This window comes from Octopus bimaculoides, chromosome 10 (assembly GCF_046866305.1).
Source record: "Octopus bimaculoides isolate indiv1 chromosome 10, ASM4686630v1, whole genome shotgun sequence".
In the NCBI taxonomy this organism is placed as follows: domain Eukaryota; kingdom Metazoa; phylum Mollusca; class Cephalopoda; order Octopoda; family Octopodidae; genus Octopus; species Octopus bimaculoides.
Window position 1 is genome coordinate 61533587 of NC_142937.1, and position 13529 is coordinate 61547115.

At 37.3% G+C, this 13529-nt stretch overlaps 1 protein-coding gene and 1 pseudogene across 1 annotated transcript; both read right to left on the bottom strand.

Annotated features, from left to right (window-relative positions):
• Window positions 1–1683: 1683 nt before the first annotated feature.
• On the bottom strand, window positions 1684–2313 carry LOC149133751 (histone-lysine N-methyltransferase SETMAR-like; annotated as a pseudogene).
• Window positions 2314–5453: 3140 nt separating this feature from the next.
• LOC106868875 (MORN repeat-containing protein 5) lies at window positions 5454–8565 on the bottom strand. Its single transcript, XM_052971227.2, has one exon. The coding sequence runs from the start codon at window positions 8516–8518 to the stop codon at window positions 7982–7984; it is 537 nt and encodes a 178-aa protein (XP_052827187.1). The 5' UTR covers window positions 8519–8565; the 3' UTR covers window positions 5454–7981.
• Window positions 8566–13529: the final 4964 nt, after the last annotated feature.

Genomic DNA, 13529 nt, shown 5'->3' on the forward strand with positions numbered 1-13529 from the left:
TAGTTGAACTAAGAAAGAAAAGTCAGGCTTGGCCGAACACCGGTCATGTGGAGAGAGATGAGAGGTAGAGGCAGAGGGACAGAAGAATAGGGAGGGACAAGAAGAAAAGAAAAGGGACAGTGAAGTGAAAGAGAAGGGAAGGTGAGAATGAAGAGAAAGCCAGGAAATGTGAGAGAGGAGGAACGAAAGAAAGAAGAGTGGAAAGAACGAAGTAAGTGTGAAGGGGCTGAAAGAAAGAAAGAATGAAAAAATAAGAGAGTTGTACAAAATTTATATATATATATATATATATATATTAGAAATAACAAATTTCTAAATCTCTCAGTGAGACTTAAGCAGTAGTGACGTGAAAAAGTAGTTGTATACTGTCAACTTAACGTGACAGTTCCAATAGGGGAATATACTACTGCTGTTTAGCCCTAGGAAGCCAGACCGCTTCCTATTAGGCCTTGACACATTTTTTTTTTTCTTGTGTCCTTATCTATACAAAGGGGAGACAAACTCCTCCAACCAGCCCAAAGGACACAAGAAAAAAAAAATGTGTCAAGGCCTAATAGGAAGCGGTCTGGCTTCCTAGGGCTAAACAGCAGTAGTATATTCCCTTATTGGGACTGTCACGTTAAGTTGACAGTATACAACTACTTTTTATATATATATAGATATGGATAATAACAACAAATGGAGCAAAACGCATGTCGATGAACGTATTCAAATTATCGAAAGTTTCAATAACTGAGATAATATTAATACACATAAAATAATATACAATATATATATATATATATACTTACATATAAGAGACCAAAGTGTATGTACGCTGCCATACATATATAAAAAGGAATATGAAAAATGAGACAATATATATATGCAAACTTATAAGTGCTGAGTGAGTTAGTATTCTACAGAAACTAAAGGGATTTTCAAATGCAGGATGGCTGTAAAGACTGCTTAGAAAATCAGATTAAGTTTGTCTTCAAAGTGGTATTTACGCAATTTTCTAAGTGGTCCTCATAGCCATCCTGCATTTGAGAATCCCTTTACTTTTTGTAGAATACTAGTCTTTTTTCAGTTTCCATCTACCAAATCCACTGACAAGGCATTGATCAGCCCAGAGCTATAATAGAAGACAGTTGTCCAAGTGGCCAAACAGTGGGACTGAACCAAGAACCAAGTGGTTGGGAAACAAACTTCTTAACCAAACAATCACACCTGCACCTATGCCATACTGGTGCTTGTTATATGTGTGTGTGTGCGAATGTGTGTGTATTTGTGCATGCATACACACACATATGAACATTCACACACACATACTTTCATAGAATGTGGCCAAATGACCTTGAGGTCCACACATTTTTTCCATCAATGTTTCAGTGTTTGGATCCCATTGGTGAAGAAGCTTTTATCTCAGTGGTAAACAAAGTCATCAACAGCAGCTATGATGTCATCACTACTGCAATACTAATTCCCAGCCAAGTGTTTTTTCATGTTAGGGAACCGATGATAGTCAGATGGGGCCAAATCAAGAGAATATGAAGGATAATCAACAGGTTCAAAGCAAAGCCACAGTCAGCACAGCAGCCATAGAAACCAAGGACTTGTGTGCTGGAGCATTGTCCTGATGAAACAAGGCCCCTTTCGTCAGTTTTCCTGGGCATTTGGTCTTGGTAGCCTTTTGTAACTGCCTCAGCAAGTTTGTATAGTATTCTCCAGTGAGGGTGAGGCCCTTTTGAAGATAGTCGATAAACACAATGCCTCTTGCATCCCAAAAAACTAAGGCCATCACCTTTCTGGCAGAGGAAACAACTATGCATGGATTGTCTCTTTGTCCCTGCCACAAAGTGGTGAACCCAATATTCATCCTGGGTTAAGAAATGTTCAAGGAAAGCAGCTAGATCTGCCTCACACAATGTCAGATATTCCCATGAATTTATCTGCTTGGCAAGCTTGTAATCAGGTGTCAAAATATGTGGCACCCACCAAGCAGAAACCTTCATTGTGCAGAATATTCTCAACTCTCTCATGGGATATGCTAATAGAATTGGCCATTTGATTTATAGTCAGTGACCTGTCATCCATCACCATGTGGTGAACACAATCAATGTTTTCCTCAGTAGTGGCAGTTGCAGGATGTCCAGACCTTGGGTCATCTTTAATACTCTCGCTTCTCCTACTAAAGCCAGCTGCCCACTTTTTCACTGTTGATAAAGCTGGAGCATTATTCCCTAATGTAGCAGCCATGTGAGCATGAATGTCCTTGGGGGATAAGCTCTGTTTCTGCAGGTACTTGATAACACCACAATGCCAAATTTTGTTAATTTTTCAAGAGAAATTGCTATTAGCTACTTTTGAAGTCTTCTTTGAACTGTCAAATGTCAGATTACCTGGAAAGAAACAATGCAGTTATAAATAAGAAGATTTGGAATTAATGCATGCAAGATTTCACAGCTCTAGCATCACCTCTTTAGAGTCAGCCTGTAAACCTTGCCTAAAGTACAATGGTCATAGGAGTGAAACTAGAATCACACAGTGAGCCAAACTTCTAAACTATGCAAACATTTATCTTTCATTTCTATAGAAGAGGTAGAACAAGTATAAAGATAGAGATTTTGTTCAATTCAACTGATTATTCCCTTTGCTAAAATGTTCTAACATTGTACAAATAAGTATAACTACAATGTTCACCACAAAATTCAAAGAATTTATTTGTCTTGGCAGCTGTTATTATTTTCAAATATTCAGAAATAGTAGATCAATAAATTTAATGACTTGTAACTAATTAAATGTAATAAAATCCCTTGTTCAAAGTGCAAAATATACTGGCACCAGCAAGTTGGTTTTTGAAGGAGGTTAAGGGTAGGAGGTTAATTGACAACATTCATCTCCAGAATGTTTTGTTGTGTCTCTCTTAAAAATCATATCTAAATGCTATGGAACAGAGTTGAGAGATGAGCCAATACAACATGGCACTAAATGGATTACAATATTTACAACAATACCATCATTCACCCACAGCAATGGGTGGATGATATTCTCAAGGTTAATATTTACTTTTTACATGATCACTTCTATGCACTTTCTCCCCCCCCTCTCTCTCTCTAATCCAATTCTTAATTAAATGCAGCTAAGTTCATAGAAAAAGCTAGAGCTATGCTACATTTTAAGTAAGCTCGATCAAATGATAATGATGATAAATATTAGATACTATAATATAAAATTGGCTGGGTTAAAAAAGTTACAATAGAATATGTATCTAAAAATGGGAGAAACTGCAGAGATGTAACTTGTAAATGGAATAGCTTCCTTATTCCATTATTATTTTAGTTTTAATTATGCTGAAATAAAAGATCATAATAAGAGTACCCTAATTATGTAATCATTGTCAAATATCATGCTCTAGAAAGTAAAAATTTACAAGACAAAAAGTGATCAAATTCTAGGGTGGTTACCTTCGAATTTTGTCACATGGGAAGCTTTAGATATAACATTAAGTAGCAATGCAGTGAAAAGAAGCAGTGATGCACTAGTTCCAAATTTTGATCAGTATTGGTAGAATTCAAACTTTGGATTGGTTCTATCTAGATGTGTGTCTTTTAGAGAAGTGTTGCACAAACTAAAAGTTTTCTGATTTTCTGATATGTATATTTAATAAATCATACATAGAGAGTGAATTAAAGGTGCAAAATAGTCAACTTTTAGGTGCAAAAATAATTGTGGTTTCCAGTTCAAGTTTAGGTGCAAAATATTCCATAATTTTTATTCACATTTAGTAAAAATGCCATGGTTCTATGAGAATAAAATATTTATTTTTGATTTCAGACATAAATATGCCAATTTAAGCTCATGAAATTGTACATTTTCCTTGCGGTTTTTAAAGTAAGATTTATGTTTAATTCTTAAACCAAGAATTGTTTTCTAAGTTTATTTTTGTACCTAATGATAAAATCAACCAATGCCAATAATAGACAATTGATAATTAAAATAATGAATACAACTGTTATTTCTTAAAACCAATTATTATTTTTTAATTTTAACTGGTAAAAAGTGATACCTGCAAAAAGAGTTGATGAGCTGGAAAAATAAATGCATGAAAGTGATAATATTCTTAAATGAACCAAGAAAAGTACAGGACAAGAAGTAGAAGCTTAAAATGTTGCAAAAGAAATTGGAATTTGAATTAAATAATATGCTTATGGAGGTGTGGTGGGCTTCAGATGCAAAAGAGTCAGGAAAAAATTGCAGCTGGATGCTCTTCTTAGCACCAATCTCTATATCCAATGAATATCAGTTTGGAGGAGAATAAATGAAGAAAATAGGGGCAGGTCAAGGAGAAGGACAGTAACATAGATACAATGTAAAGTGAAGTGGGGAAGAAATGGTATCATTCACAGCACCTGGGGGTTATGAGGGGGTGTTGAAAAATTTTGGGCTTTGAGGGTGTCACGAAAGGCCTGGTTGGAGGCTCAACCTTCCGAGTTCTTTTACAGGGCTTAGAAAAACTAAAGGAACACTGCAATAAGTATGTGAATCTGGGAGGGGAATATGTTGAATAAAATCATAATTAACTTATCCTCCTATATTTTCTTTTACTCAAAGTCAGGAACTTTTCAGTACCCCCTTGTAGTGTCATAGTTAGGAGATTGATCGAGGGATGTGTGTTAGAAGATGAGTTATGGGAGAAGTCTTGACAGAATCTCATTTTTGCTGAGTTGGAGGGTTTTTCTCAACTACAACATATCACAATTCATTTCAACCTTTTGTCATCTCCACGGGGCTCAACATCTTGAGGTTGGTCTTCATTACTGTATCCCACATCTTTTTGAGTCTTCCTCTTCCACAGGTTCCATTCACATTTATCAATCAGCACTTCTTTATGCAACTGTTCACATTCATCCATATCATATAATCACACCAGCACAATCTTTTGTCTTGCACACCATATTTAATGTTTCTTATACCCAATTTTTCTCTCAACACATTTGTACTTTGTTGTATGTGCACACTGTCATTGCACATCCAGCAGAGTATATAAGCTTCATTTCCTTCTAGTCTTCATATGTACTTTGATTTCATAGCTTAAGTTTCACAACCTGTAGCATTGCTGTTCATACATAGGCATTGTACAATCTGCCTTTCACTCTGGGAAAGAAGTCTATATATCTTAATCATCATCGTTTAACGTCTGTTTTCTATGCTGGAATGGGTTAGACAGTTTGACAGGAGCTGGCAAGCCAGAGGACTGCCCCTAGCTCCTGTCTGTTTTGGCATGGTTTATACAACTGGATACCATTCCTAACACCAACCACGTTACAAAGTGAACTAGGTGCTTTTTAAGTGGCATCATATATGTGTGTGTGTGTGTGTGTGTGTGTGTTTATATATAGTAATTAATTAAAAGTACATTTGTATAGATAAAAGCAACAAACATTAACTGATTTAAAAACTCAGCACATACGTAAAGTCTGATATTTAAAATAATTTATTTTGTTGACAGCAACCTTAAAGTTTCTTAAAACTTATATCAATGAAACCTTAAACTTTCTATCAATACAATTGTTATAAATATGTATATGTATATATCTATCAGGTCCGATTTTACCTTTTAAAACCTGAATGAAATTTAATAGTATTTTGGAATGTCTAATGGAATTAAAAATTATTTTTATGCATTTGTGTACATTTAAACAAATTAAATATTATTTTACAGAATAATAGAATTAAAATTTCTTTGATTAAAACCTTTTCTAACATGGAAGTATCCAAAGAGCATTTGAGGTACATAATGCTTTATGAGTACAAAAATGGAAACTCTGCAGCCGAAGTGACTCGAAACATATACTCAGTTTATGGGAAAGAATGCTTGAATGAAAGAACTTGCAGAAGATGGTTTGCAAAATTCAGAAGTGGAGATTTCAGCTTTGAAGATGAAGATCAAACAGGATGTCCAGCTGAGTTTGATGATAAACTCCTTGAGGCATTATTTGAAGAAAATCCTGCATTATCAGTTGAAGAATTGGCAATAGAGCTTAGTTCAAACCATACAACTGTTCATCGTCATCTTCAACAACTTGGAAAGGTTCCTAAACTTGGAAAATGGGTGCCTCATGAATTGTCCGAAAGCACCACAAATCCTGACATCTGCTCTTCTCTCCATTCTCGCAAACTCATTTCACCCTTTTTGGATAGACTTGTGACTGGTGACGAAAAATGGATCTTCTATCGAAATGTTAAACATTATAAACAATGGCTTGGTAAAAGGGAAAAAAGCTCAACCACAACTGAAAAGGGAACTTCATGGGAAAAAGGTTCTTTTCTCTATATGGTAGGATGGCAAAGGAGTAATTCACTTTGAATTGTTACCACCTAATGCAACAATCAATGCTCAAGTCTACTGTCATCAATTAGAGTGTTTGAACCAAGCTTTGAAGAATAAAAGACCCGCTTTAGTGAATCAAAAATGTTTCATCAGGACAATGCGCAACACCACACTGCAAAGATCACATCACAGAAGATCAAAGAGCTTGGTTGGGAAAAAATTCCTCATCCACCTTAATCTCCTGACCTTGCTCCTTCAGACTACCAAAGCAAGCCAGGAAGAGGTCGAAACTGACATTTCAAAGTTCTTCGCTTTGAAAACAAAAGAGTTTTACATTGATGGGATTTAAAAGCTTGTAAATAGATGGTAGGAAGTCATAGATAATCAGGGAAAGTACATTGATGATTAAATTTCAATTAAATATAACATTTGATCACTTGTTTTCTTTATTCAAAATTCGGACAGAACTTATGGGATGACCTGATATATATGTCGTTTGTATACACGTGAATAATTCATTACAATATAATATTAAATAATATAATATATTGATTTCTAGTATAGGTACAAGATCACAAATATGATGACAGGGAACGTCGATTAAATCAACCTCAGTACATAACGATTTTCTATCTAGGCTGAAGACCAATAGTTGAAAAGGAATGTGCGAGGTAAGAGTCAGTTAAATTTGTTTCAGTCTATTAATAGTATAAATTAATTATTTAAACCACCTCCAGATTTGAACGCCTTCACTGAAAGGGCCTTAACTAAATGCTGTTAGTGCAGCAGTATACTCTATGCTAGCTATCTTTGATGCAATATATTGTCTTTAACACCGTATAATACATAGCAAATAAATATACCAACGCTTCTGGGTTAGACAAATCCACGAGCTATTTTCGATACTCGGTTAAAGCCAAATAATTTCACTTCACCTGCTAATACCGTTGAGAAAGGCATTATCATCATGCAATTCCATTCCATTCTCTATTGTGGGTATGTCTGTTTGTGTGTGTGTGTGTGTGTGTGTGTGTGTGTGTTTATGTGTGTGTGACACCTGAATTAGAAGAATCGTTTGAGCGTCAGACAAAATGGTTTGCAGTATCTAGTTATTTGCTTTTCATGTGCTGAGGTTAAATCTCGCCGAAATCTATATCTCATTCTCTTGGGTATGATAAATAAAGTACCAGTCACATACTGAAGTCAATTTAATCCGCAAAACTCCACCCGGAATGCGAGATTTTGTACTTATGTTAGAAATCAATATAAATAACACAAAAGAGGAGATTGCTAGTGCGATCAAACCCCAATCATTTAAACTGTATTCAAATCCTTTTCAAACTCCAGGTACTGGCATCTACAATCACCTGAAGGCAAGCTGGTGCTTAAATAACGTGGCTCCTATTTATGTAGCTAAAATAATGATTAACCGGGAAGACATCTGTCGGTCATATCTGCACATTTACTCAATTTAATTATGGCAAATATTTAATTGTAATCGAATATTTCAAATATCATGTTATCATAATCCTAACAATGCAAATGGCCTTCTACGTTTGTTGACTATCATTTTAATTATTAGTTTATATTCTCTCATAAATCGATGAAGCAACCTTGAAACACGAGATAGATAGATAGATAGATAGATAGGTAGACCTTTCTCAAAGTTTATTCTGTTTTATCAGGTCCCACAACAGATTTCCAGCCAATGAATTCATCCCAGCCTTTACGACAAGTCCGTACGATCCAATCGTGTTCATCAGTATCTGCATTTCTTAAAAATTCTTTGTCGTATGAAAACACAACTCGTGTAACAGGATCATAAAATCCATCTCCACAATCGTAATATCCCTTGGGAATGTCTCGAGGAGGAACTACATCGGTCAGCTGAGAACGTCCAGCTGGTTTAAGGCCATGACATATCTCAGTATAGAAACGACGGTCGAATTCGTCACAATAATCCCAATTGTCGAAATCGTAGGTAAGACCATCAGCAAAAGTATATTTACCTTGTGTAGCCCGGCCCTCATCCCATTCAGCGCAGTATTTACTGCCAGACGGAAAATATAAAGTTCCATTCCCATGAAACATACCATCTTTAAATTCACCTTTGTAAACAGTTCCAGTGGCGAATGTATACTTTCCATTTCCTTCCAACCGTCCATTCAATGTTTCTCCTTCGTAAGAACTGCCGATATACTCCATTATTGAAGCGTAACTAAGGACTCTAACACTGCTGTTGTTTATAGACACACGCACATAATACATTCTATCTCACGACACGATAAAAACAAAATAGATTTTTATTATTTATTTTTTTCCAACGATAAAGTAAACTATCTAAAATAAACGAAAAGATCATATCATAAAAATTTTTTTTACTGATATTGGTCAAAAATAAATTACCAAAACGACAACAGAAAACTTAATATATTCATTGTACAACTACAGTTTAGCTTATTCCTATAACAACTTGTTACTATCTTCGAAGAGAAGCGGAAAACTTTTAGCTACAGCATTGGAGTTATCTCCCAGGCGCTTTAAAGGTTTTAAACACTCCCCTGCAGGGAGGTTTTGCCGACTAATTGCCTGGCTAATCTAATTTAAATGGAGGTTTTTTTTTCAATTTCCTATAATAAATTGGGAGAACCAACAGAATGTTTCCTTGAAGACTGGGAAGTCCTAATCAACATCATTACGTCCGCCTCTCTCTCTCTCTCTCTGGCTCGCGTTATAGAGAGAGAGTGAGAGAGAGAGAGAAGTCTATACATACATACACACACACATATATATATATATATATATATATATATATTATGTCTATACATACATATATATATATATATATATATATATATATATATATATATATATATATATATATATATATATATATATATTATGTCTATACATACATATATATGAATATATATATGTATGTATGTATGTATGTATAACACACACACACACAGATATATGCATACATATACATATATATATGAATATATATGTCTATACATATATATGTGTGCATGTACACACACACACACACACACACACACACACACACACACACACATACATTGTATTCCAGAAGTTTTGAGACTTTTCCAAGAGAGACATTTATTAATTTCAATGAAGTACAAAACTCTATTCTCCATCAAAGTAGGATCCTCTGATATTATTGCTCTAGTTGTAGCACTCAAGCAACTCCAAAGTGAAGATGTCCAGGTCCCTTGTCAAAGCATCCTTCATCTTCTCCTTCACTCGAGGAACAAACAAAAGTCACAGGAAGTATGGTCTGGATTGTAGGGAGGATGAGGGATAGTTTTAATGCCCATCTCTGTCAAGTAGTTGGTTACCAGGATGGAATTGTTGAGTGGTGCATTATCCTGTTACAGACTCTAGCTTTTTGTGATGGAATTCTTTTTTTTTTTTTTCCTGAACTCTTTCAAAAGCTATACAAGGTACTGTTTGTTGACCGTCTGTCCAGAGGGAATCCAGTGAATGTAGATGAATCCCTCATTATTGAAAAAGTGGATTGCATCAATACCAATTTCTATTATGGCATATTAAAGACAATTAACCCTGTAAAAGGTTGATAGTAACATTGAGGCTTTAGTCTCTCTCTATCACCTTTCAACAAAAATATATATTAGGAACAGTAGAACAGAGGCAGGTGTGAATGATTAACAACATAATAGAATAAGTTTTATTTTGGTGATGCTTGGCTTTACAAAACCTGTATAATTCAGCCTGGTCGCTGCTGGTTAACTTATAATCAGCATCTGAGGATTAAGAGCTTCGTTGAGGCATCCCAGTAGAGCAAGTTGTCACATCAAAGGCACCGTGCTAAAGAGGCTTAGAAAACGCGCGAAGCGCTTGAAGTACTGGTTTACTACGCATGTGCACTCGAGGGGCTTCCGGGATAGCAAGTCCCTTGCGCATGCATAGATTGCACTTCCTTAATGGCATCCATAATTTTGCGCCACTACAGCCCTTTATAGGTTCGACACATTAATCTGTAATGATTGGTCATTTTACCCATCATGTGAGTTTTGACCATTGGATGAGTCCTGTGCTGTGGTTGATTGAGTATTGCATGGGATTTGGATTGAAGGTCTGATCACATTGCACGTAATACATTCTGAAACAACTAATTGGTATGTACTCTAGAGTCTACCTTTTCCCATAAATTCATGTGACAAATTATTTAAATCAGAGGGGTGAGTGATTTTCATAAAGACGAGTTATGCTGATTTCTTTTCCACCAGAGAAAAATTAATATAACAGAGCACATGAAACTAATGACAACCTAAGTTGAATTATTCAAATGATGGATGAACTACAGTTACCAGAATTCGTAATGTTTCTCATTTGTACCACTTTATGGAAGAATAAAGTCTTTCTGTTATTTTAAAGTTAATTTCTTTTGTTACTTCCATATGTGAACATGCAAAATATACTATACGATGGTATATAAGATTCCATAGCAAAACAAAGGGAGACTTGAGACCTATTACTAAAGGATCATCATCAGCTTCTTGATAGACTTGCTTTGCCAGGTCCCTTGTGCCAGCAAAACAAATGCTCAGCTCGTACAAGTTAATCCATAAGCAGTCTGGAGCATTTTAGAAGTTTCTCTAGTATTTTTTGCCCTGTTTAACCCTTTTGGTACCAACCCAGCTGAAACCGTCTCTGGCTCTGTAGTACAAATGTCTTGTTTCCAAAAGTTCTGAATTAAAATCTTCCACTAAACCTCAGTCACAATTTATGTTCCTAACACTAGCTCAATGATGAATAAGTTATTTTACTAAATTCTTTGTTATATCTAAAATTAATTGAAAGAAACACAGAGCATCTCAACAGAAATATGGTAACAAAAGGGTTAATACAAAAACTTTATTGTATAGTAAGCTTCCAAATTGAATTCATGTCTCAACTGCATTCTTCAAACCAGTAAGATGTGACATGTAGGGTGTGTTCAAAGTGCTCTTACAGCTGTTTCCTTCAATTTAGAATAACAAAAGTTGGCAGGTCAGCTTATTATATGCATAGTAATAATATTCAAAAATTACAATAACCTTGGATAGTTAGAACTGTCTCACCTAAAAGAAAGTCTTAAAACTTCAGGAATGCACCTTGTATGTATGTGCGTGTATATATGTATAAATGTATGTGTGTGTGTGTGTAATTGAAATTAACAGAAAAACAAAAGATGAAGACAGGTGTATAAACAAGCAGGTGTATTAGTTTGGTGCTCAAGAAGGTGAGAAAGTCTTTACTATTTCAGGGTGACTAGTTCGAAAAAGGTAGTTGGACAGGAAAGCCAGGGAGAAGGGAAGATAATAAAGTACTGGTGATCCCAAAATGAAGGTGCGTGTGCATGTGTATATGTGAGAGTAAGTGTGTATGTGTGGATAGGGGCTGGTGACTTTGACGTGTGGATGTGTGCGTGTATGTGTGTGTGCGTCTGTAATGTGTGGGTGTGTGGATGATAGTGTGGGTGCTGGGAAGTGGTCAGTGCGGAATTGTGTGGGTGGTGTGTTGTGGTAAGGTGGTGTGTGGTATGGTGTGGATGTGTAGGGATGTGAGGGTGGAGTGTGGATTTGGAGTAAGTATGTGGTAGTGGAGGGGAGGTGTGGGGTAGTGGTGGTGTATGTCAGAGTGAGATGTTTGGAGGTGGGGTGTGGATGGAGGGAGGTATGAATCAAGAGAGAAGGTGGGTAGGAGTGAAGAGAGGAAGTAGGTGTCAGGACAAGAGAGGAGAGGAGGGGAGTCAGATGAAGTGCGTAGGGAAGTTGAGCCCATGTGGCACAAAGGAGCGAAGAAAGAAAATTAATTCCTTTTCGTGGAGAAGGTGGGAGTCCAGATGGCTCCTGTACAAAGACAATTCAAACACAGACAGGTGTTGTAATGAATGGCTAGTAGAGGGGAAATTGCATCAGACCAGGGTGTCATTGCCAAGTCTAATGTCTCAGAGGTGCTCCGCAAACCAGTCAGCCAAGCAGCGTCCTGTTTGACTGATGTACAGAGAAGGACAGAAAGAGCAGGGGATATAGTAAATAATGTTGCTAGAAGTGCAAGTAAAAGAGTCAGCGATATGATAGGGAGGATGATGGGTGCCTGTGAGGATGGTGGTGTTGGAGGGGTAGGGGCAAGTGCGGCAGCATGGGCAGGAGCAGGGGAATGAGCCAGGTTGGGAGGTGTGGTTAGGGAATAAATTGTGGACCAGGAGGTCACGTAGGTTGTGGGCTAATTTGAAGGAGGGAAGAGGTAGGTTGGGGAAGATGTGTGAAGTGGTGGGGTCAGACTAAAGTCGCTGGAAGGCTCAGAGAATGGTGCGTTGGAGGGGCACGGTGGAGGGGTGGTAGGTGAGGGGAAACGAGAGATGGGCAACAGTGGGGCAAGTGCAAGGAGAGAGAGCAGAGGCATGGTCCATGGAACGTGCTCTGGCAAGGGCGGTGTGGATAGTGGTGAGGGGATATCCACGAAGGATGATGTGGCGAGCCATGAGTTGAGACTGAGTCTCAAAGTAACGGTTGTCACTGCAGAGCCTGCGTAGACAGAGGAATTAGGAGTAGGGGATGGAGAGCTTGGTGTGGGTAGGGTGGGAGGAGGAGAAGTTGAGGCATAAGTGTGAGTCGGTGTGTTTGTAGTGGATGGAGGTAGTGAGAGCAGAGTTGTGAATGTTGACTGAAATGTCAAGAAAGGCAACGGAAGTGCTGGAAATGGTGCAGGAGAATTCGAGGGCAGGATGGAAGGATTAGACAAAAGAGAGGAAGGAGTTTAGTTGTTAGTGGGAGAGTGAGGTCACACCGATACAGTCATCAATATAATGACCATATGATTCAGGAATGGAACCAGTGAGTGTTGAAAATATTTGGGCTTCAACATAGTCAATGAACAGTTTCACACAGTTGGGGGCCATTCTCATTTCCATGGCCACTGCCGAGACCTGTTGGTAAAACTCCCCCATGAATGAGAAGCAGTTGAGGGATAGAACAAGTCTGGCCAAAGAACTGTACTGTGGGTGTGTCAGGTTGGGTGTTGGGTCGAAGGTCTAGGAAGTGTCTGAGGGCAAGAAACCCTTCGTTATGTGGGATCACCGTAAATAGACTCTTGATATCAAGAGTAAAGAGAAGTTTAGAGGGGTGAGGAGGGAAAGAGAAAGAGTTGAAAAGGGGGAGAGCAGGGTTAGTGTTGTATATATATA

Excerpts from the sequence above, each read along its gene's own strand:
- LOC106868875 (XM_052971227.2), bottom strand. The coding sequence starts at position 8,518 with ATGGAGTATATCGGCAGTTCTTACGAAGGAGAAACATTGAATGGACGG.